This window comes from Hippichthys cyanospilos, chromosome 16 (genome assembly GCF_059441005.1).
Source record: "Hippichthys cyanospilos isolate Australia breed blue-spotted pipefish chromosome 16, RoL_Hcya_1.0, whole genome shotgun sequence".
In the NCBI taxonomy this organism is placed as follows: domain Eukaryota; kingdom Metazoa; phylum Chordata; class Actinopteri; order Syngnathiformes; family Syngnathidae; genus Hippichthys; species Hippichthys cyanospilos.
Window position 1 is genome coordinate 18,888,503 of NC_142384.1, and position 23,355 is coordinate 18,911,857.

Consider the following 23,355-nt stretch of genomic DNA (forward strand, 5'->3'; position numbering starts at 1 on the left):
CTCAGCGGGGAAGCCCAGACTTCCCTCTCCCCATCCACTTGACCCGGTTCCACCCGGGGTAGGGCGTCCCCGGGCCGGCCGAGGGACAGTCTCTCTCAAAGCTAATTCTGCCAATCTTGCGCTGGCTGCGCAGTCGGATGCGAACCGCAACCCTAATTAAAGTAGGCGGGCGTTTTTTCCCCCGGCACGCGAGACCTGATCGGCTGCGCCGGTCATTTTCCTGCCGTTTTTGCTCGATCCGGCCTTATGAAAACACCGATCCGTTGCAATAAAATACAGCCTCTGTTTTTAATTGGAGAGCAATCACAATAAGGGGGGGGACTGCGGTAGAAAAACAACTTTTGCTGGGAGCCGCCTGAACATTTCAGGCATCTTCTCCCGCCGGTCGACTCGCCAGGGAACGTCACCGAGTTCGTCAGCTGGTGAGGGCCCGGAGCGGCGGGAAGGAGGGAGTCGCCAGGAAGTTGCGCTCCTCTTCGTCCTCCTCCTCAGAAGTCTCGCCAGTGTCCGGACCGCCCGCGGCGTCGGCGCCGCCCGCTTCCTCGTCCTCGGCGCCGCCCGCTTCCTCGTCCTCGGCGCCGCCCGCTTCCTCGTCCTCGGCGCCGCCCGCTTCCTCGTCCTCGGCGCCACCTTTGGGACGCCGGCGGTTTCCGCCGGCCTCCTCGCGGCCTTCGTCTTGGCCGCCGTCCCCCGCCCCCTCGGACCCAAGTGGCGACGCGTCCGTTTCTTCATCTTGGCCCACGCTGGTAGAGAGGACGGGATATTGGGATTACGCGGATGCGCTTCGCTTTTTCGGGTGGACCTACTTTAAAAAAAAAAAAAAAGGAAACAAGTGGCGACGGCGGTCTTCGAAGAGGATAGGGGCCGTCCGGCTCGCGGGTAATGATGGAGGGAAAAATAAACATGTCCGCTGGAAGGCATTGGAGAAATGCGGTTTCCTTTTCTCGGTGGCGATGTTCATTTTGCACGTTTAAGCGTTACCGGCGGATCTGTACTTTCCCGACCGGTCAGACGCGGAGGCCGCTTTGCAACTTTACGAGCCATTCTTCAGAACGGCTGTGAATTCTTTCCGCCTCGCCGCTCCAAAGCAAAACTAGCGTTACCGTCAGGAAACTTGTCGGGCGGCGGCCTCGGCTTGAAGATTTTGCGACGAGAAAGAAGGAGCGGCCCTCACCCGGACGGCGCGGCAGCGGCGACTCTCATCTTCTGCCACATGTAGTTGAGGAACATGGAGGCCTGCAGCAGACGCCCGATCCTCTGCATGTGTCTCTCTGAGGGCGGGAAAAGCCAAGTCGGGAGGCGAGAAAAGCCACTCGGGTTTGTCGCGCGCCCATGGCAAAACCGTCTTTGCCGACGGGGATATTTTCCCTCCTTTCCCGCGGCAGCTTTTAGGCCCCGGGTTTGGGTTAGGGTTAGGGTTAGGGTAACCCTAACCCTAACCCGCCCCGCGCCGTGCCGGAAAGGCGGCGACTGACCCGTGTAGGGTACGAGGCCCTCGAGGGCGGCCCGGGCCCCTTGGTAGCGCAGGAGCTCCTCGGGCGGGATGTGCGTCAGCAGCACCTTGAGGACCGCCTGGGCGTCCAGGCAATTCCTCCCGTTGGTGTTCCACACCCCGCAGAAACGCAGCAGCGACTCTGACAAGGAACAGACGTGAGATGCGCTCATCAGAGTGGAGACCGCACGCCCCCCCCCCCCAGACTGGAGCCCGTCCAAACTCAAGTCCTCCAGTTTTCCCGTTTCCGTCCCAGACGCTCGGCCGGGATCCCGATCCTTCCGATCGGGTGGCCTTGCGGGGACGGAGGCGTCAAAAACACGAAGGGCGCCTCCGGCGCGAGGAAAAGTCCAAATTGGACGTACGACCGCCATTGGGAGAAGGGCAAAGAAACACTGGTGAACGCCGCATACAGTCAAAGCGTGGCGCGCCTGCGAGAAACGCATCGCAGATGCTTCCGCTATTGTGACTGCGTTCGGTGTGTGTGTGTGTGTGTATTTTTTTTTTTTTTTTTGCAAGCCGGGCTCCTGCCATTTTCACGGCAAACGAGGCCTGTTATTTCCCATCGACGTTGAGACTCGGACATCCGCGGGAGGGAACTCGTAGCGCACGTGGGGGCCGGGCCGGTTTTTGGAACTTTTGGGTGCGAGGATGGAACGTATCGCATCCTAGAACTAATTAGGTGACGCGGCGGCTTGCCGACCACCACGTCTACTGGATCGCAAGTGGGAATCCGGCGCATTTCCTGCAAAAATGAGGGTTTGATAAATATGTTGAGGTGTGTTTCCAGCGCGGGGGAGGGAGGGTTAAAGGAATAAATAGGGCAGGCACCTCTGTGAAAAAAAGATTTTGACCCGGCAACGGCGGGTCCGGGACGGATCCCGGCCGGGCTCACCTTTCTGATCCGCCCGAAGTTTTAAAACGGTCTCCTCCAGAAGCCGGCAACCGTCTCGGGCTTGACGGACGGCTACAGGGGACAGACACAGGTTGCGAGACGTTAACGGCGGACGGCCATTCGGCCCGCGCCGCCCGCGTACGGCAGGGTTACGCAACGCCGCATCAAATGAGGTCAGACCGTAAAGCGGGACGTTAAAGCCGTGACGGTAAAACGCGGGAACCGGCGGAACCGGATCGTTCCCGACGCGGTTGCGACATCGGGCGCCTACAAAGCCATCAACCTGGGATTTGAGCCCAAATGACTTTTTGACACCGTTCGAGTTGAAAACGCCATCGACCCCGAGCGCTTCTCCCTCAAGCGCCCGTTCCGCTCTTGCCCAGAGACAAAAGGAAGCCAGTCGCTTGCGCGCGGCCTCGCCGCTCGAGCGGACATCGACGAGGAGCGAGTAATCCCTTCGAGGTGAAAATACCGGCGGCGCCGGTTTTTCTCCTCGGAACGGAATGACGGGAGCGCGCGACGAACAGCGTACTCTTCTCTCGGCTTTCTCGGGTCAGCCTTTTGGATCCCCGACGCCGACGGTGCGCCGATGCGGGCAACGTGCAAAATAACCAAAGTAAGAAACACAAGCGCAACGCCGCCAAAACTACGGAAGGGTCAAAACGGGAGCCACTGAAACGGACGCCTTCCAAGAGCGGCGGGGGAAGCACGCTCTCACACGCGAAAAAGAAAAACAAACGAGGAAAAGGCGGCCTCTGGCTTTTAATGGCGTTCCGGAGGAGTTAAAGAAAGAAAAGGAGGGAGTTGAAGTACCTTTAATTACAGACAGCACGGTGTGCGGCCGGTCCAACGAGATGGCCAGCCCCAGCGCCTTCAGGTATTTCTTCTCATGGAGCAGGTTGGACAACTCCTGCTGCCTTCACGCAAACGGGGAACACAAAAGAACATTTCCACAGGCCGCCCGCTTGCCCCGGAAGCGCGGCGCGTCCCAAGTCTGGTCCAAAGGCCTGCCGCCCGGCCTGAGAAAAGCTGCGCGCCAGGAGAGGGGAGAAAACAACGGCAAAACAGCGGCAGCTGTGGCCGTTTGCACGCGCGCCGCAAAAATCAAAACGCTACGAGGCCGAGCCGTTTCCTCCACCCGCGCGCGGGAATGAGCCGGGCCGATTCCGACCCGGGTCCCCCGACTGCGAGGCGGACGCGCTAACGCCGACATTTCCCTTTGGGAAGTAGAAAGGGGGGCCGCGATCCTAGTTTGTCGGTCCGGGTTGTTCGGGGAAACCGAAGGACGCTTTTGATTTGGGATTGATCATCGCGCATCCTCCTCATCTCCCCTCCCCGATCCGACGGCGCCAACGTTCTTGATTTGCGCTCGGGGGACGGAGCGTGCGTTCTTAAGATTGTCGAGAGGGAGGGCCTGAGAACGGGGTTCGTTATCCTCCGGCGTCTCGCGGGTTACTTTGCTCGGCCACGTTTGCTAAGTGCGCCAGCGGAGCCGGAGCCTCTCCGAGGGCGGGAGGCAAAACGTCAAACGGAGCGACCCGAGCGGCGTGACGGAGAGCAGGAAAGCGTGCGATTTTGACTGGCCGAGCTCGAGGCAGGAGCGCCAGCCAGGCTCCGACGTTCGCCCAAACCGAAAGAAGGAAGCGGCGTCGCGGCGGCCGACATACTTGCTGATCCGATCCTCCCGTTGGGCCCGCTCCTCCGCCAGCTCCGTTTCCGTCACGTCCTGCCAACGGAAACCTTGGCGTTACCACAAAACCTTCTTTTATTTTCACTTTGCACGTCATCACAAAAGGCGCGCCTTGATTTTTGTTTTTATGCTTAAGGCCAAAAAAGTCGGAATTAGCGTGGAAACGGCCACGTTCCACAATGGATTTGACACTAAGGAAGGTGTGTCTTTTTGAAAAGGCGGTGGAATGCGCAGGGTTAGGGTTAGGGTGTGGATTTTCTCTTTGTTGGGCCTGCCGGACCGACGGCGTTGCCCGTAGCTCGGGCTCGACTCGGCTTGAATGCGCCGCACCTAAAAGAGCCCTCCCCTCCGCTCGTTTCCAGCGGCGGGAAACGTCTCCCTTCCTTCCATGTGAATTTGAAGAAAAGTGCACGTTGTTTGCGTAAAGCACATTCCTACTACGGCCGACCATGTTAGCGCGTGCTAAAAGCAGATATATATATACCGTCAAAAACAAATGTGCCCATCCATCTAGCGGACTGAGCTACTTTTGTTTTTTCGCTACCGCTCAATCGCTGCGGGTATTTGTCGCAGGCCGCGTTATTTTTCCATCCCTCACCGTCCACACGGCGACGTTGGAGTCGGCCGACCCGGTGGCTATCCTGTCATCTTTCCCGCTGGCGTGGAGCCCCCACACCTTGTCCCGGTGGGCGTCCAGCGTCTTCACGCACTCGTTGGTCTTGATGGTCCAAAGCTTCACCAGACCGTCCGAGCCGCTGCAATTATTTCAAGCCGCGATCACGCCGATTGGCCGTCCCAATCGGGAAGGTATTTTCATTTTCCGGTCCCGACGCGGGGGCGCTCCCCGGTTTGGCATCGGTTGCGCTTTTACCCGCTGAGCAGCTGAGCGCCCCGGCTGACGAAGACCACCTTCAAGACGGACGCGTCGTGGCCCTCGAACGTCTGACGGGAACGACGGGGCGAGCGCAAGTGATTCGGGTCCAGGGGCGGCGCCCCCATCTCGGCCGCTCACCTTGAGGCAGCAGAAGTCCCGCAGGCCCCACAGCTTGACGGCGCCGTCGGCGGAGGAGGTGGCCAGCACCTGGTCCGCCGGCGAGAAGCAAACGGCCCAGACGCCCCGGCGGTGGCCCCGAAACACTCCCAGCGGGCGGAGGTCGGCCCCGCCCCCCAGCGACCACAGTTTGGCCGTGCGATCCTGCGAGCCCGAAGCCAGCAGCTTGTCGTTGGGAGAGACGGCCACGCTGTTGATGTCCTGCGGTCGCGTGCGCGCCGCACACCCTTTCAGAACAACCTTTTCGCCGCCTCCTTTCCAAACCGTCGTTACGAGGGGTCGGATCTCAAAAGGATCGGGTGCATACGCCCCCTTTCCAAACCGTCGTTACGAGGGGTCGGATCGCAAAAGGATCGGGTACATACGCCCCCTTTCTGTCACGGGGCGGATATCGGAGTGCGGCGTTTGCTTTTCCGGCAGCGTTTGACGCTGCGGCGGAACGCCCAGCGACGACGGCGGCGGCCTAGGATGGAACAGTATGGGGTCTGTCGCCATGTTCCCGTATCGCACCGACTACATCCCCCACGGCAGAAATCGATTGTTGAAAAGGGTAGGAGATCTGTAAGGATACACGTCTCTGTCCTGTGGACTCTCCTCGCGGGTAAAAGGCCCTGGTCTTCCTTCTTGTTTGCTGTTAATTCAATATTTTAGGTTGACTGTTTTTACTTTGTCGGCACATTGCATTTAATTGTCAAAACGAGTTTAGTAAAGACAACTTTTTGAAATATATATTTTTTAGAACGCTCCTCGATTTTCGGACCTCTCGAAAGAATTGGCATTTGATCGAGAGCGAGATTCTCCATTTTGGAAGGACAAATGGCGCTCTCTGGCGTGCGCGGCTGCGGGAGTTTGTAGCAAGCCATCATGGTATCTTTTCATCGTGTCACGGCTGGGGTGGGGCCCAAAAAATTCCACGGGCACTTTTGTCAAGCTTGGTCTTGGCGGAGGTCTTCTATTTGAATACCAAGATGACAAGAATTTGCGGCGTATGCGGAAATTGGAAGAATGCTATTTATCAACATTAGTGTTGGAACTTCTACACAAAGCAGATTTGATGTCATGATGTCAGACAACAGGAATTCTTATTCACTCTTTTGTTTGCCCTGTTAGTTTGAAACGACAGCGTACCGTTTCCCTTTGGGTTTCTCTCTACTTCGGCGAAGGAGCGACTGAAATTGGCAACGCCGCCAAAGAAGACGCTACGGCACGGCGCCCCGCCCGTTTTCATTTCCGACGGCTCGGGCTACGAATTCAATGATTTGAGTTAGTTCCTGGGAGTCGGGGAGGAACGGAACGGGGCCCCGCTGACGCAACGTTGCCGCATTCCAAATATCATTCAAGCATGCGTGCGACGCCCGTCCCCGCCCCCCCGGGCAGATCGTGACGTGGCAGATACCAAAATGTCAGCTGGCGGCATTTTGATTACAATGGCTCGCAAGAGTCAATAGTTTTCGTATTACGCGCCGCATAACACCTGCTCGGAGGCAACCATTTATTTTTGATTTGAGGGAAAAATGAAAGCCAGGGTAATTCGTTCAAAGACGGTTTTGCGACCTATAACCTGGACAAGTCCATTGAAAACAAGAGAGCGAAAAACTAAACTAAAAGACCCAGATCATCGCGACCGAATTGAGCAGCAACAGTCACGCTGCCAACATTCCGAGCATCTCTAATCAAGCCCTACTGAAGTTCGGCCGGTCGATGATCCGTGTCATTTTTTTGCCCTGAAAAAAACCTGGCATTGGGACAAGGGGCGCGGAACCTTTTTATAGCCGATGACCTTGAAGATAAATATGACGGAGGGGGGGATTGGCGGAAACGACAGAACTCGGCAATTACCGATCTCGCTTCTGCCGTGACTCATACGGTATTTGGAATGCTGATGATGATATCCGGCGCGGCTGGATTGCAGGAGAAGCTGCCAGTTGGACGGGCGATCATTTGCAAATTGCTTGCGGTTGTAGAATCCTCGCGCAAAACGCTTGTCGTCACGGAGAGGTTTGCGAGTCGCCTCGAAGAACCGATTGCTAGTTTGGCTCGTTGAAGCCCAATTGAGGGTGGCGTGCTAAAGACTCAAGGACTCAGGCGGGCCTGTTCCCTAAACGATCGGTATGTGGACTTTTTACCCTGCTGGACGATATGGCTGAAGGACACTCAAAAGGCACGCCTTTGCGTAATCGCAACCCATACGGGCACAAGCCTGTATTAACGCCGCCCCCCCGCCTACATGCACGTCTCCAGATCCGCGCCGATGTCCTTTTTTATTTGGCTACTTTTTTTCCAGGACCGTGCTATAGACCCCACCGGGGACACGGTCAAAACCTTGTTGTTGTTTTTTCTCCTCCCCCTTCCACCACTTGCGGAGGTGTTCCTTTACTTCTTGTACAATGGCGACAGGCCTTGCCTTCCTGTATCCCTTGTTAGTCATTGTCTTAGTTGGACGGTTCGAGCCGCGGAGGTGAATTTCCTCGCCCTGTGCTTGAGCGGGCATAATGACAAAGTGACCTTCTGACCGATTACCCAGACTTGGACGGGAACCCGGAACGCGAGGGACCCAAACAATAGTTCTTTCATTAACGGCAACAAAACCGCGATTGCGACGTCGACGCGGCTCCCGGGCAGCCGTACAAAGGCGCGCCTGGCAGACGACGGAATGAATCCAGGGAAGATAAATGAGTGTTTGTTGGCGCGTGCGTCACGGCGTACCTTATCGTGCGCTTTCTCCGTGGCGCGCGCGGCCAGCGGACACGGGTCTGTGCCCGCGCCGGCCAAGTTTGCCGGGAGATCCCACACCTTGAGCGTGCAGTCTTGACCGGCGGACACCAGGAAAGTGCCTTTCAACCTGCGCGCGGCACCGGGCCCACACGTTGGAAACACAACAAATGATTAGGCGTGCGGGGCACACGCCTACAGTATATTGTTTTGTATTTGTTAACAGTCTACTTCTGGGATCTGAGACTTGCAGCTTGGGGGTGACGTTTTAACATTCAAGTTGAACGTTATTCGTCATACCGCATATCCAAGTACGACGCTAGCCGCGCACGCCGACGTAACGACGCCTTCGGATTTTGAGGCCGTCGGGCCCGACAGAGCCGCGCGCTTTCAATCGGATGACGTTCAGGCCGCGCGCGGAGGTTTTCCCCCGGATTTCATAGCGACGGCGTTTGAAAGGCAAACATCGACTTGATCCATCATTAGCGATTGAGGGCCGGGGGGCCGGGCGTTACCTGGAACAGGCGACGGCGCCCACGGCGTTGGCGTGGCCGGAGCCGCGGGCCACGCAGCGGACGCGGCCGCCGTCCATGAGCCACACGCGCACCGACCTGTCCTGCGGAAGGGAATGGAAAGGGCGCGCTTGTTCCCGGCCCAGTGGGCAAAGCGCGTTCGGGTCGGGCGCTCACCTTTGCGGAGCTTGCAAAGGCGAAGCCGTTCTTGAAAACGTCCAACGACAGGACGGTATCTGCCAGGGAGGAAAGGGGACAGAAAAGGACGACGTGACTTTAAGCCGCTCGCTCGCTCACTATCACGGCATTGCCTCGGTTCCTTCGAGCCACACGGCGTAAAAGGGCAAATGTGTCCCCTTTCGGGGGCAGCACCCTGGATGCGGCCCACGTACACTAAGCGACATCTACGGAGGGAGCGGCCACCATCACCACGTCAAGCCTCGCGACATTTCCGCGCCCTCGGGAGAGGGTCCATCTTGCGTCATTGTTTCCAACCGGCTATGCTTACTAGGAAATGGCAAACGGATCGCAACTACTTTTGTTGGCGTTCAAAAAGTTTGTTATGATTTTTTTTTTTTTTTTATCTTGAGCAATACGCGTCTTAGACACGACAGAGTAATCGCGACGCACACGGCGGTCCATGAGTATGGACACGCTGCCATCTGCTGGCAACTCACCCGAGTGGCCGTAGAGGATCTGACAGGTGTTGGTGAGCAGCTCGAACACTTTGAGCTGGCAGCTGTTGGTGGCCACCACGACGTGACTGTCGTTTTCACCGAGGAATTTCACGTCCAGCACTTCGTCGCTGTAACCCACAAACTGCACCGAGCGAGCGACTCGTATCAGAAAAGCGGACCGTCGTCCGAAAGGTCAAACGTGCGCGCCCCTTTTGTATTTTCTCCATTCTGACCTGTTGCTGTGCGCTGAGAGCGGGCAGCTGGTAGAGCACTATGTTGTGCTCCGCAGTGACGGCGGCCAGCCGGGCCGATTCGGGCAAGTGAAGCAGGTGGGTGAGACCGCGCGGGTTGGCCTCCTCCTCCTCCTCCTCCGCCGCCGCCGCCGCCCCCTGCGAGGAAGGGCCGAGGGCGGAAGGGAGGACCTGCTTGTAGACGCAGCGGGCCGTGCTGGCTTCCCACACTCTCAGAAGCCCTGCGCCGGCGGGTGTGTTGAAAAGAGCGCCGGCGCAACGAAAAGGAGGAACGCGTATATTTGGGAGCGGGTCAAAGCTGCACCTTTGCTGCCGGCCGTGATGAAATGCAAGTCTCTGGTCTGGACTCCGATTTGAGAGAGACCTTTTTTCGCCGGCAGTATCACAACGCCCTCCACGGCCTGCACACAAAAGCCACGCGCGCGCGAGTCATGAAGCGACAGCGTCGGGTGACATTTTCACATCGATCCCGGGCGCAATACCCGTTCGAGTTCTTGTTTTTTTTTTTGTAACATAAAGGAGGTGTTGCGGTCTTACCTCGTAGACTGGCACCGTTCTCTTAGCTGTGCGGCTCTTCAGGTCCCACACCGTGCAGATCTTATCTCTCCCTGAACTACACGCAATCAAATATGAACGCACAAACGACACTGATTACAAAGCGCCGCACAAAAGGTAGAAGACGGCATCAAAGGGGCCGGTAGGGGGAACTTTTTGGAGCTTTTAACAATGTTCACATGTTGATTTGTCATGATTCACGCCGCTGGAATAATCTTAAGAGAACGAGCGCTGGGGCAATGGATGAATGCATGTCGCGCCGAGCTTCAAGATGGCGCGGCGGCTACACGGTACGTGCAAAAGAGCCCTTTTACTTCCTGGTTAGAAAGATGAGTACCGTAAAAGTCACATTTAATAAGAAGGGTCAGGGTTAAGCAATAGCATATAGCAAACCTACACACGCGGTTAGCCTCCCGTTGTTCCCCTTTATGACTTTGAACAGATTTGAATGAACAATTTCATAACGACAACGCAGGGGATTATTGAAAAATCGGACCTGATCACGGTGTCGCCGTCAGGACTGAAGCTGAGAGAAGTGACGGCGCTGTAGTGGCTCCGAAGCACGCACACGCACTGGCCGGCGCGCAGATCCCACAGCCGGATGCCGCAGTCCAGAGAGGACGAGAAGAGCTGCAGCCGCTCGATATCCGGGTGGAACTGCACCAGGCTGCGCGCGCGGCGGACGTTGTGCCGCCCGTTAGCGAACCGACGACGCCTTTGTGGAACGACGGTCGCATTTCAACACTTACTGCACGACGCCAGAGGAACCCCGAAGGTTATGGGTGCAGTACTGCTTCACCACATCCCAGAGCTTGACGGTGCCGTCGCAGCCACCTACGGGCAAGAATACAACACGCGACGTGACGCGCGCCATCCCTTTCCAACGGGGGCGGATGAGCGCGACCGCTGGCGCTCGTCTTCCGACGGACCCGTGGCCAGGAGTGTGGAGGTGCAGTCAAAAGTCATGCTGGCTACAGGAACGGTGTGTATGGCCTTCCAGGAGCGAGTGCACTGCGCTCGCCTCCAGTCCCACTGCTTCAGCAGGAGCGCTCTGCTGGCTGTTACCAGCATCTGCAGAAAGACGCCAAATTCCAAGGAGTGAAGCAAAAGCATCCTTTATGTTCAAGAGCGATGAATGGATAAAAGCAGACAGGTCAACCTCGTCGTCGGAGCTTAGCGCAAACGATGTGATGTCCTCCAGATCATCCTGCACACATGAGGTGAAATTCGTAAATCGCCGATGTCGGATCCCTCCCTCCGCAACTGCTCCGCTGCGCGTTGCCTCACATGCTCAACGCTGTGAACGATCTTCCCTGAGCTGATCTCCAAGACGTTGACTCGAGAGCCACACGTACAAAAGATATAGTTTTCATCTTTGCTGATCTGTCCAATGATAAACAAAGAGGTCAGCGGCGGACTGGAACGAGTCGGACTGAAAAACGTTTAGCCTTGCCTACGGTAAATGTTGGCGTGTCACTTGACGGTTTACCTGCACTTTCCCTCCTTTGTAGAAAGGCTCGACCTTATGCGACACCGAATAACTGGAAAAAGATGACACGGTTGACGAGGACCGCGAGCTAGTCGTTGCCGCGATTAGCTTAGCTTGCTTCACCGAGCGGGGCAGCCAGCTCGTGCGACGGACTCAAACTTACTTTGTTTTGAAGTTTATGTTGGCATTCGCCATGACGCTCGTCGAGCAAGCTTCAACCGAGTTCTACTGTGTCGGTGACGTTCGGTGAACTTGATCATTTATTAGTCGCCGCGTTGACTCCGGTCAACACGTCGCATGCGGTCCGCATGTTGATAGGGAAGTAGTCGCAGGAATTTTACGTCATCGATTTGACGTCTCCGCGCTCCTGATTGGTTGAGCGGGGCGAGACGATTTCGTGGCGCGTTTGCCAAGTGCGGCCCCAATTATAAATCTTTCCGCAACCGGACTTACACGAGTTAACAAAAACTACACGTAGCGGAGCTTGTCGCTGATTTGTGAAGAGTGGAAAAACAAACAAAAAAATCACATTTAACCATGGCGTGCATTTACGTCTTATGCGACGAGTACAGTTTTGCTTTTTTTACCCTTGAATAGAAAGATTTCAGACAGGTGTTTCATAGAGACTTCAACCTTTTATTAGAATCACATATTAAATTTCCGGTCACAAAATACAAAAAAATACAGCATGAAAGTTAACTTTTTTTTTTTTGCATGGGTACCATACCAAAAATATTCACAGTTGGATTCTTTGGCCCATGCAGCATTTTGTTGACGGCAAACAACTTCAGCACATCATTCTCACAGTAAGACATGTCTAATAAATATAGCGGCAAAGTACGATAGAAAAATACGGCTGTGAGAACGCGGCGCCTCTGGGCCGCCGTCACTTAGCTGCCGCGTGGCACAAAGCGTCCCTTCTCAGCAGAAGCGACACGCAGCTGAGCCAGCTTCGACTGGTGGGCATCTCCCCGACAATCTCCCACGCGTCACTCTCCTCGCAGAACCTCTCGATGGTGTCGTGATATCTATGGGGGGGGGCGGGCGGTGACCGGGCGCGGGGCGGACGTCCGCGACGGTCGCCGGCGGTTTCGCTTTGGCCTCACCTGTCCCAGCCTTCCTCTCCTCCCAAGACGTAAATCTTTCCGTCCACCACGGCGACGCCGGGCCGGTAGCGCCGTTCTTTCATGGGGGCGCACATGGTCCACTGGTTGGTCTTGGGGTCATAACACTCCACCTTATCTGTGTTTTCCTTTGAGGCGTGCCACCCGCCTGACGTTGGAGGGAGAAGGGGACAAACAGGGACACACACACACACACGCACACACGCACACACACACTGCAGGATTGCCATTCTACGCGCTCAAGCAAATTTTTTCCGCGGACAAAATGTAGCTTTGCGGCGCTTACGCTTTATATAGGAGTACACTTGAGAGTACTGCCGCGTAATACATCGCAGCGTAATTGCGATGCGATCGAACCCGACGGGAGCGCGTGTGATGTTACTGGCTGGAGGTGGACGAACCGTCATTTCATCGCCCCCAGCTTACAAGTTGAGCAATTAACAAGCGCAGCCCACGTTTACATCCGCCTTATTAACGAACGCTTGGTCGGCATGGTTTTCCACAGCTCGCAATCGTACTCCAGCGTCACGCCACTTTGAACATCTAGCCAAAAATGAGTTCTTGTTCGGTGCGGGGAGCCTTCCACACCAGACGGAAAATAGCTTCCGGGCAATTCGCGTCCCCGTAACACCCGAGTGGATAACGACGGGCGTGGAGGCCCGGGTTAAAGGACCCCAAGGCGTCCAAAGTCAAGTGAAACGGGGTACCTATGACGTAAATTTTTCCTTTCAGGGTACAGGCCGCCGAACCGGAACGGGGAATCTGCATGGGGGACACGACCGTCCACGCGGCGCTTTTGGGGTCGTACACTTGCGTGACATCGGAGCCGTCGCCGTCCTCCAGAACCGCCCCACCTACAGGACGGGAGCCAAGCGCGCCGTCAACGGGACCGTCCCGGCGAGCTCGGGAGCCGCGCGTCCTACCGGTAACGTAGAGAAGGCCGTCCAGCGCCACCACGGCGGGACTCGTGACGGCCATCTTGAGGGAGCCCGCAAACTGCCAGGCGTTGACGTGAGGGTTGTAGCGCTCCACGGACGCCAGACGAAAGTGCCCTTCCCAGCCGCCCACGGCGTAGGCGAAACCGTCCAGCATCACCAGGCCTGCCGGCCGGAACAAAGGCCGACGCGGCCGTTGGCCCGGGCCCGCCGGGCGCTCGGCAAAGGAAAGGCTGACCCACCGAGCTCCGAGCGCGCCGTGTTCATGGGAGCCATTTCCATCCAGTTGTCGGCGCACGGGTCGTAGCGCCACATCTCCCTGCTGGCCGAGCCGTCGGGAAACTCCCCGCCGGCCAAGTACAGAATGGAGTCTGCGGGGGGGGGGACGAGGAGGAGGCGCCTCAGCGACCCGGCGCGCCCAGGTTCCCCGGACACGTAAGCCCAAGCGAGACTTTGCCCATCCCTCGGGTTGACCCACCTGACACCACCAGCCCGTGTTTGCTGACCGCAAACGGCAGGCAGGCGTGATCCCTCCACTTATTGGTGACGGGGTCGAAGCTCTCCACGCTACGAAGCACCACTTTGTCGTCCTCCCCGCCGACCGTTAGGATGACTTCCGACATGCCTGTTGCCGTGGAGACAGACGGCAACGGGGTAAGAGAAAGAAACGCCTCCCACGCGCAACATCTCCGGTAACGCCTCGGCGGGGCGGGGCGGGGCGGGGCGGGGCAAAGCTTTACCTGTGGATCGGCGCGGCCGTACCCTGGAACAGAAGAGCTCCCTCCGCCGGTCCTTCAGCAGCAGGTAGTCTTTGGCCTCGGAGACGAGCCTCCGGCAGCCCGGGTTCTCCTTCACCGCATCCAGAGACTCCACCACATCGTGGAGGTAGTAGGGGCTGATCAGACCTAGGCGGACGTGCTCCAAGACCTTCGGCGGGGAAGGCATTCCGGCGTTTCAATTTCCATCGCGCGCAAATCCAAGCCGGGCGGGCGCCCTCCCTCCTTCCCCCGCCCGACCTTGTCGAAGCTCCGCTTGCGGCTCGGGCATTTGTTCAGCCACAGCGCGGCGGCCTCGAACACCAGCTCCTCTCGGCTCACGTTGAGGTGGTCGCTGGCCAGGATTTCGGTCAGTTTGTCCACGCACAGACTCGAGAACTCCTCCTGCAACAAGAAGCCAAAGGTGCCCGCAAGTGCCGTCACTCGCCCGTCGGCAGATTGGAAATTTTCCACCGTTTGCGCGCTCCTTTGAGCCGCTCACCTGTTGGCAAACGCCGCTGAAGTTCTGCAGAATGTAGTCCATGCTCCGTTTCTCCAGCAGCTTACAAGAGTGGGCCTCGGCGAAGCAGTGGATGCCCACGCAGTTGCTCTCGTCCATCTGATGCTCCATGAAGTGGCAGCACGCCTCTCGCACGGCCATCACGTCCAGCAGGTTGGCCGCCGCCAGCAGCGCCTGGACGCGGCCGGTCGGTCGAGGGGGCGGGACGCTTGCCGCGCGAGCCGCCAAAACCCACCTGGACGTTGGCTTTGGAAATGTAGACCTCGGACGTGTAGGCGTAGCTCACCAGCATGCCGACCATCTGCGGCTCCACCCCGTTGATGGCCACCCGCTCCTGTTTGGACTCCTTCAGGTCAGTGGTAAACATGACCTGGTGGGGAGGGGGGCAGCGCGCCATCCAGTCAGTTCTTTCGGACCGGGTAAAATGTGGCGGCCGGCAAACGGACCCTTACGACCCGCCACGGGGAGACACGGCCAACTGCCGGTATGGGAACGGTACTAGTGCCGTGGCTGTTGCTTTCGGTTTCGGTTTCGGCCGCGGGCGGCCTACGTTTGGACCGCGGCAGAGCGGCGTCAAGTGGAGAGGGGACGTTTGACGCCGAGACTCTGGAGCGAGGGATGCTTCGCCCATACCTCCGCGAGGTAGGAGGCTTCGCGCCGGGAACCGCGCACGCGATTCGATGATTTGCCGCCGTTTCAACTGCTGAAAGGAGGACCCAGTTTTTGCTTCTCGATTGTCCGACAGGGTTACATGTACTCTGGGGTTAAAGTGAAGGCGTTTTAGCGGAGAGTAATATTTGTACATTTGTCCGTAAACGTCAAACCGACTGTATTGGCGACGTGGATACAATCCCAAATTAAAGGAATCATTTGGAGGATTGCAGCTGCTGTCAATGACCACCAGACGTCCCCAGTGGAGCTAGTTTATAAGGTTTCGAGACCTCCAAAGCTCGACAAGGCTTCATCCATCCCTCTCTAGCGTCAAGGGGTGGAATATATATACCGTCGAGTCAAAATCCATGCGAAATGTCGAGGCCCGGGGATGAGCCGGGACACTCTGCAGAGACCGGTCCTTCTACGCTCGTTCCGGAGCGGCTGGACAAAGCGGCCGGGCTCGGGAGACGCAAATCCGGGCTGCCCTCGCACCCAGACTCCGGCCAAAGGAAGGACGGGCGGCGTACCTGAAAGTAGGAGCTGAAGGACGCCAGCACGATGCGGTGACAGGGGAACTCCTGCCCCCCGCAGCACAGCGTGACATCGCAGAAGGAGTTGTCCAGGCGCAGGGCGTTGAGGCCCTGCAGCACCTTGCTGGGGTGGCGGTCTTCCACGAAAATCAGGTGGTCCTCGGAGAGCGCCGACGCCGGGCCGGGGCCGGGGCCGGGGCCGGGGCCGGAGCCCGGGCAGGGGCCGGGGGCCTCGCAGCCCTCCGACTGGAAGGTGACATTTAGACAGTTGGCTGCCGCGATCTCAGACATTTCCGTCGCTGGCGGGCAAGCCTAAGAGAGCAAGGCAAGGAGGGGGGGCAACGTGACCCTTTGCGCACCGTTTAAGATGAGCTCGACGCGGCGCGCCCCAGTGTCGCCCCTCCGCGTCGGGGACATGTTTGGACGAGCCGAGAGACTGGCTCCTCGGTATTAGCTCGCTCACTAATCAGGCTTAGGGATGCGGCGGAGCTGCCGCTTTCGCCGATTCGCTCCCCCGCCCCCGCCATTCGAACGAACACGGCGAAGGACGGAGCGGAATTACCTGTAGGCATAATCGAGAAGCAACAGTGCGAAGAAACGCTCGGGATTCGACGCGGGTACGTAAACTGAAAAGGCCAGTGGAGCCGCTTCCTTGTTTTATAGGCAGGTTAGCAAACCGCTTCTCGGGCTCATTACCGCCGCTCGCCGGCGAACGGCCGTAGCGCAGGAGAGCAACGGAGCCGTTTTGGAAACGCAAGATCAATGGAAGATTATCGAGCATTTCATTGTCTTGCCTCTTGCCCCCTTGCCTGACGTTTGCGCCGGGAACTCTAGTTGCTCAAGAGAGCCGTCCTCGTCCAGGACACGGCTCTCAGGAAACTCCAGTTCCCCAGTAATCACTCCCCCAGATGCCAAAGAACGATTCTCAACTTTTTATTAAGGAAAAGGTTGTCCCCGGTATGAAGGTTGTCCAGGGGCATTGATCAGTTGACGACACGAGGACGTTTGCGTCAGAGAATGAAGAGACACTTTTATCCCTCTCCCCCCGATTTAAACATGGACCCGGTCAAAGCGGACAGGAAAATAGAGCTACAGATGATCGTTTTGGGTTTTTTTGTTTTTTTTCTTCTTCTTCTTCTGTCAAACCAACCAAAACAGGGGCCGGCCTTCTCGGCAAGAGTCATCTCTTAGGGAGGCGGTCACAGGCAGCTATCCGCCACGGCGCCCGGCCTCTCCAGCGCATCCTTGCGGCGCGCGGCAGCTTCCAGGATCTTCTTGCGGGGCCCCAGCTGGATGCGGATGCTTTTCAGGTCTTGGTCGGAGCAGAGCATGAGCGCCTCCAGGTCCAGGTGCTCTCCGGCGAAGGCCGGGGCAAACTCGGACAGGGAGACGCACGACAGGAAGGTGTCCAGCGCGGACGTTTCCTCCTCGTCGTCGTCCAGGCCCAGGTCGTCCTGCTCCCACGGGACGCGGGCGTCGCCGTTGCCCTCCGGAGCCGACGGGTCCCCCCCCCCCCTCCGGGATTCCCTCCCGAACCAGGTAGTCGAGGTTGCGGTCGTCGGCGGCCTCCTCCGTCTCCAGACTCGCCCTCTTCATGAAAATGAGCCCCCCCAGGCCGGGCCTGTTGAAGATGGACCGCGGGACTTGCTCATCCTCTCCTTCCTCCGCCGCGGTCCCGCCCCGTTCGTCGAACACCCCCAGGAACTCGGGATCCTCATCCGGCGCGGCGGCGGCGGCGGCGGCGGCCTCCTCCTGCTTGAGGAAGACGACGTTGCCGTCCGCCGCCGACCTTTGCAGGGCGCCCCGTTCTTTCTTGCCCAGCTTCTTCTGCAGCGTGCCTTTCACCCTGGCCGTCAGCGAGCCCGACTCGTCCGAGGCCACGAGCTCGGAGAAGCGCTCGTCGGCGCCGGGCGGGGCCGGGGCGTCGCCGGCCTCGGCCGGGCCGCCGGCGCCGTCCGCCCCGCGGCGCATCTTGTCCATCTTGCTCTGGTGCCGGCGCTTGACCTTCTCGCAAAGTCTGACCCGCTTCTCGGCCTCCTTGCCGGCCTCCTTCTTCAGCCTGGCCACCCTCTTTGGATTGCGCTGGGTCTGCCGGGAGGCGGCGGCGTCCAGGAAGCGCACGCACTCCATGCGGTCCCGCGAAGCCGCCACGTCCATGGCCGTGTGCAGCTCGTTGTCCAGCGCGAACAGGTTGGCCTCGAAGCTGACCAGGAAGCTGAGGATGTGCATGTGGCCGTTGGCGGCGGCGTGGTGCAGCGGCGTGTTCCCCCAGATGTCGCTCCGGTTGGGGTCCCCCCTGTCGCACACAAACGCCTTTTGTCAGACGGCCGGCAGGCGGAAGCGGGGGACGTTTGAAAGCGGGAATAGGATATCGGAGCCCATTTCAGGCTCCGTATCTTCGGGGATTGCGCCGGCTACTTGACACGACGCTCACCTCCAGCTCGGAGGTCGTTTGATGGCTAAACTTGCGCCGGGAATCAAGAACGTGCCAAATTTGACCAAAACCAAACGGCGAGTCGTGATCGCGAAGCGTACGTCTTCTGCCCCTCAAACGCATAAAGACACTGGACGGGACACGTGAGATTTTGAACGGATGTCCAACGCAACACGCCTGGCAATATGGCTACAAATGTACATTTTATTCAATGAGCCTCGGACGGCACGACGTCATTGCCGGACGGGGCCGAAAGAATGGTTTGAAGATCAAACGCCGACAAGAGTCATCGGTGAGCCATTAAGACGTAAAGTCCTCTCCGGGTGCGCCTCGGTGTTCCAGCGATAAAAGTCATTAGAGCGGCAACGGTCGTGCGTGTCGCGAACGGCACCGTGTCAATGATTTACGTGGGCGATGAGGGCCGGGGACGGGGGCGCTTCGGCGGGCGTAAAAGCTCCTTTTGTTTCGCGAGATCCTTCGGCCCGGCCCGTCAGAAAGATGGCGCCCGAGCGCAACGGCGTTCTACCTTTAGTTGGACGACCGCAGGCGGAAGAGACTCCCGCGGCCGTTTTTTTGAAAGGCGCTTGCACTGACAACGTGGCCGCGGCCAGTGGGGCCGGGTCAGTCTTTTTGCGCTTTGCTCTCCAAACGCACCGACTCCCGAAAGAGCCATAAAGAAATAAATAGTTCTTCGTATCGGGAGTAATGAAGCAAATTCGGGCCGCGAGGGGACGAGCCGCTTTGAAGGCGACTCTCCGTGCTCTGCCCGTGAACGAAACAGACATCGATTCCAATGGAACTTTTGCGAAAACGACCTCCGGTATCGCCTTTGCAAAGGGGGTCGTCTCGGAAGTCCGGCGAGCTTATGAATGAGCGCGCTAAGTTCAAACGATGGAGCGAGCGCCCCCATGACCTCCGTCGATTCGAACCCCGGCGGCGAAGGAGTTCTCACCCTCGGCCGCATATGAGCTGGAGCGCATCCGCGTGTCCGTGAAAAGCGGCCAGCAGGGTGGGCGTCATGCCATCTTCGTCGGGAGAGTTCAGGTCCTTTCTGGTGGCCTCCTTCAAAAGGTCCAGGTAGCCGTCGACGGCCGCCTTGTGGTACCGAGACATGGCCGTCTTCCGCCAGAAGGAGAGCCTTCACCTTCTCGAGGGGCGCGTAGCTTTGGGAGCGAGTCGGCCGGAGCGGGGCGTCCGCGCGGCAGCCGCCCAGAGCCATAAAACCGTGGCAAAGTCCAGCGCGCCGCTGTCCTCTCAGGCGCTGGCGCCAAGCTCCCATTATGCGGCAATTAGCAGTCGTTGGGTTTTTGGCAAACATTCTTTGAATCACTGGCTGGCGTCTTTGGACAAATTTGCCCGCTAACAGGGCATGGGGATTCTTTGGGGTTTTTTTAGTTGATACAAGTCAGGCGATGGCAAACTTTTGCAGGTTACGCCTTTGCGATCTGCTAGGTGCGCATTTCGCTCTGTTGCCAGCGCATAGAGAAGATTGAAGCGCTGAAGTTTGGAGGCGGGCGTAAGCAGACGGATTTGAATATTTGTGAAGAAGCAGCATGGCAAGCGGCAAGTTATCATCGAACATTCTTTCCCTCCGTCCAACTTGAGCATGAGTGTGGTGAACTTTGAGCGTTCGCCCCTTGGGGGGCGCTCGCGAGTATTTCCCTTCCACGAAGAAGGAATGCGGAAGCCGAATGAATGGGGGCGTTCCCGCCGCCTTTATTTCCTGCTTCTTTTGACGTCTCCGCGTGAATGTTTGACTTGTAACTGCTATTTACTCTGCCGGCCAAAGGGCTCCGACCGAACAGAAGTTGCTGCCGGCCGGACCAAGCGCGTGCCGCCCCCGGGAAGAGCCCGTCAACATGTCCGCCGACGGAAGCGCGCCCGTCGGCCTGCTGTCTTACGAGACTCTGGTGCATGCCGTGGCAGGTGCAGTGGTGAGTACGGAAGCGAGTAGCGGCCGACGCGCGCGGCCCCGCGCTCGCCCCATGTTTTTTCTTGCTTTGTTTTGACCTGGCGTGTTGGCCTTTCAGGCTAGCGCGACGGCGATGAGCGCCTTCTTCCCTTTGGACACCGCCAAGAGCCGCCTGCAGGGTGAGTTCCTCCTAGACCGGCCGGGGTTGGGATTGAAATAGTCGTTTCAAAAACACGACGTCGTGATTTTGTTCGTTTTCCTTTGAAATCAAAGCACGTGCTTTTGTTTTGTTTTTCCTCTCGTGAGGTGGATTCTCAAAACACTGCATCTAGCCGCTACCGGACCGGCCCTTTTGTCAAATATTCGAAGTCAAAAGTTTGCCCGTCACGCAAACAATCCACTTGAAAAGGTCAACTGCTGTGCCCGTTTGAACGCAGTTGTCAAGCAAAATAGCATCGCCTCGAAGTAAGCATGAGTTCAAGAAGTTTCCATCAGAAAATTTCTTTGAGATGGCTCTTTTTGGCAGGAAATATTACTCTGCCCCTGGACCGTTTGTTTAATACGCTGGACTTTGTTTTCTTGCTTTCTGAAAGTTAAAAAAAAAAAAAAACGCCTCGGGTCACTGAGCAATTGGGCAAACGCGGACGCGCAGGAGGGGGCATCGAGGAACGGGGCGCCTTGACAATTTAGCCTCCGCTGCCGATCCGGGATTCGATGGGTGTTTTTTCTCTAGTTGACGAGAGCAGAAAGTCCAAATCCACCCCCGCGATCTTGGCGGAGATAGCGCAGGAGGAGGGCGCGTGAGTATCCTCGCGCGCCGGCGAGCGAACGCCGGACCGGCGGGTGACGGGCACGGCCTCGCAGGCTGGCTCTGTACAGGGGCTGGTTCCCGGTCATCTCCAGCCTGTGCTGCTCCAACTTTGTCTACTTCTACACCTTCAACACACTGAAGAGGCTGACGGCCGGCGCGCCGCGGCGCTCCAGGCTGGCCGCGGACCTGCTCGTGGGCATGGCGTCGGGTGAGGCGCCGTCCGCCCCTGCCGGGCCCTTCCTTCGGCCCTTCCTTCGATCCGCCGCCGGCGTCCTTGCGAGCGTTTGCTTCCGTCGCCCGCGCAGGGGCGGTGAACGTGATCCTGACCACGCCCATGTGGGTGGTCAACACTCGTCTGAAGCTCCAGGGGGCCAAGTTCAGAAACGGGGACCTCCAGCAGACGCACTACGCCGGCGTTTTGGGTGCGCGGCGCCTTGCGATCGGAACCGGCGGGCGGCCTGACGCTTTCCCACGCTTTTTCACGCTTTCTCCCACTTCAGATGCCTTCTCCCAGATCATAGCCAAGGAGGGCGCGGCCGCGCTGTGGAACGGCACGCTGCCCTCGCTCGTCCTGGTCTTAAACCCGGCCGTGCAGTTCATGTTGTACGAGTCCATGAAGAGGCGGGCGGGGAAAGGAGGCAGGAAGGTGAGCGCAAACTCCAAACGCCGCGACCCGGAAGCTTCCGAAACGCGGGCCTTTGGGAAAATCCCCCGTGACTCGGACGCGCAGGAGGGGGCATCGAGGAACGGAAGGCTTGGGAAGGCTTCCCGTTCCCAAAATGCGGCGCCGTGCCTTTTGATTTCACCGCCACCCAAGCGCCGCTCTTCCTCAGATATCCTCCGCCGAGATCTTCCTCATCGGAGCCGTCGCCAAAGCCGTGGCCACGACGGCCACGTATCCGCTGCAGACGGTGCAAGCCATACTCAGGGTACGGGCAACGCCGCGAGCGTCGGCCTCGCCTCGCCTTAATGCTTTGCTCGCCGGTTTCAAACCTCGACTCGACTGTCTTCTCAGTTTGGTCAGTACAAAGGTGACGGCGGCCCCGCGGGAAGCCTGGCAAACATTTTCTCCTTGCTGATGGAACGAATTCGGTAAGCGTCGCTCTCGAGACGCGTCGTTTTGCCAAAAGGGAGGCGGAACGCAAAACGGACGCCGTCCCGTTTGGCGCGCAAATCCGCCGAGCTCAATAACTCCACCGAAAAAGAATGGAGAAAGGGTGTCGGCGAGCCTCTTTCACGCGCGCCCGCCTCGGTTAGGTGCGATCGGACGCGCGAATGCTTCTTCGTCTCCGCGCGCCCCGCGATTGGCCGCCAACCGCTTCGGGATGTCTGAAGGCGCCCTTCACACGGAAGGGCCATTCAACGCCGTGGACATCAGTAATGCAAGTCCTTCGTCTGGATAATGTCATCATTTAAAAAAAAAGCGCCACGTCGTGAAAGGTGATGAGGCACACCTTCAACGGCATCTAACCTTTTTCCTTCGTCAAATGCGGATGGCGGGCCGCCAACGGCCCCTCTGCTACACACGGTCAAAAAATACACGCGGGACACCTTTTGCGGCAAGAGGTCAGGGCAATCTGCGGCGGGGCGCCCCCGAACGTATGCGTCCGAGGTCCGGATGAGACGCGGGTCCTCGGTTAACGGCGCCGGCTCGTATTTGCGACAGGAAGCGCGGCGTCCCGGGGCTGTACAAAGGCCTGGAGGCCAAGCTGCTCCAGACGGTGCTGACGGCCGCCCTCATGTTCGTGGTGTACGAGAAGATCGCCGCCGCCACCTTCAAGATGATGGGCCTGCGCCGCAAACTCAAGCCCTGAGTTCCCCGCCTTCCCTCCGAGACGCCACGGGAACGGGGTACGCCGGACGCTCCGTCCGCGCTCGGGACCGCCGGAAACTCGCTTCGGTTAATAACTAAACGGCGAACGGGCTCCCGTAGAAAACGCTTTCCGATCGGGGACGACCGCCGATATTAATGAGACTGGCGGCTTTTAATCCAGTGACAAGCGTGCGCGACTCCAAACAAATGACCAAAGGGGAAAGAAATGACCAAAGCGGGCGGGAACTCGCTTTCCCGAAGCGTTCAATGTCCTGCCCGCCTTACCTCTTGACGCGCCGTGCCGAACCTGCGCGGGCGGACGGCCGGCCGCCGCGTCACAGCGTTTACATGAAAACAACTTCTTCCCTGAAGCCGTTTCACCTGCTAATTAAGTACGCCGTGTGTTGTCTTCGGAAAAATCCGTTTGTACCGTTTCTAATATAGGTGGGCTAATAAATGAAAATTCAGAGACTGAAGGTTTACGTCTCGCGAGGAAGCGGCGTCTCGGTTTTTCCCACGCAAAAAAAATGAAAGAAAAAAGGG

The 23,355-nt window shown here is 58.2% G+C and overlaps 4 protein-coding genes across 5 annotated transcripts; 1 reads left to right on the top strand and 3 right to left on the bottom strand.

Moving 5' to 3' along the window:
• Positions 1-274: 274 nt before the first annotated feature.
• On the bottom strand, positions 275-11,641 carry tbl3 (transducin beta like 3). Of its 2 annotated transcripts, none has more exons than XM_088436147.1 (23): positions 11,488-11,641; positions 11,325-11,376; positions 11,123-11,218; positions 10,995-11,042; positions 10,765-10,906; positions 10,585-10,669; positions 10,332-10,502; positions 9,818-9,893; positions 9,585-9,681; positions 9,263-9,501; positions 9,030-9,171; positions 8,530-8,588; positions 8,356-8,456; positions 7,835-7,970; positions 5,090-5,329; positions 4,949-5,019; positions 4,676-4,832; positions 4,055-4,113; positions 3,201-3,304; positions 2,388-2,459; positions 1,476-1,634; positions 1,175-1,271; positions 275-743 (listed from the first exon to the last, which is right to left on the bottom strand). In XM_088436147.1, exons 1-23 carry the CDS (start codon positions 11,517-11,519, stop codon positions 416-418), a joined length of 2,763 nt encoding a protein of 920 aa, XP_088292273.1. In that variant the 5' UTR covers positions 11,520-11,641; the 3' UTR covers positions 275-415. The 2 variants fall into 2 exon arrangements, 1 of the variants encoding a protein (XP_088292273.1); XR_015868091.1 differs by having other exon boundaries at positions 605-743; positions 1,104-1,271.
• Positions 11,642-11,939: 298 nt separating this feature from the next.
• On the bottom strand, positions 11,940-16,504 carry LOC148411231 (kelch-like protein 24). Its single transcript, XM_088438020.1, has 12 exons — positions 16,405-16,504; positions 15,840-16,154; positions 14,894-15,028; positions 14,641-14,832; positions 14,400-14,543; positions 14,124-14,310; positions 13,862-14,008; positions 13,626-13,754; positions 13,372-13,548; positions 13,156-13,302; positions 12,431-12,596; positions 11,940-12,352 (listed from the first exon to the last, which is right to left on the bottom strand). Exons 2-12 carry the CDS (start codon positions 16,131-16,133, stop codon positions 12,211-12,213), a joined length of 1,860 nt encoding a protein of 619 aa, XP_088294146.1. The 5' UTR covers positions 16,134-16,154; positions 16,405-16,504; the 3' UTR covers positions 11,940-12,210.
• A 255-nt stretch (positions 16,505-16,759) lies between these two features.
• On the bottom strand, positions 16,760-20,115 carry anks4b (ankyrin repeat and sterile alpha motif domain containing 4B). The gene is given in 3 exon segments (XM_088436215.1): positions 16,760-17,341; positions 17,343-18,138; positions 19,229-20,115. Coding segments are annotated over 3 exon segments (1,257 nt in total). The 5' UTR covers positions 19,390-20,115; the 3' UTR covers positions 16,760-17,041.
• On the top strand, positions 19,934-23,308 carry slc25a17l (solute carrier family 25 member 17-like). The gene is made up of 9 exons (XM_088436223.1): positions 19,934-20,210; positions 20,307-20,367; positions 20,922-20,988; positions 21,053-21,207; positions 21,305-21,421; positions 21,500-21,645; positions 21,833-21,928; positions 22,015-22,091; positions 22,666-23,308. The coding sequence occupies exons 1-9, from the start codon at positions 20,136-20,138 to the stop codon at positions 22,811-22,813; spliced, it is 942 nt and encodes a 313-aa protein (XP_088292349.1). The 5' UTR covers positions 19,934-20,135; the 3' UTR covers positions 22,814-23,308.
• Positions 23,309-23,355: the final 47 nt, after the last annotated feature.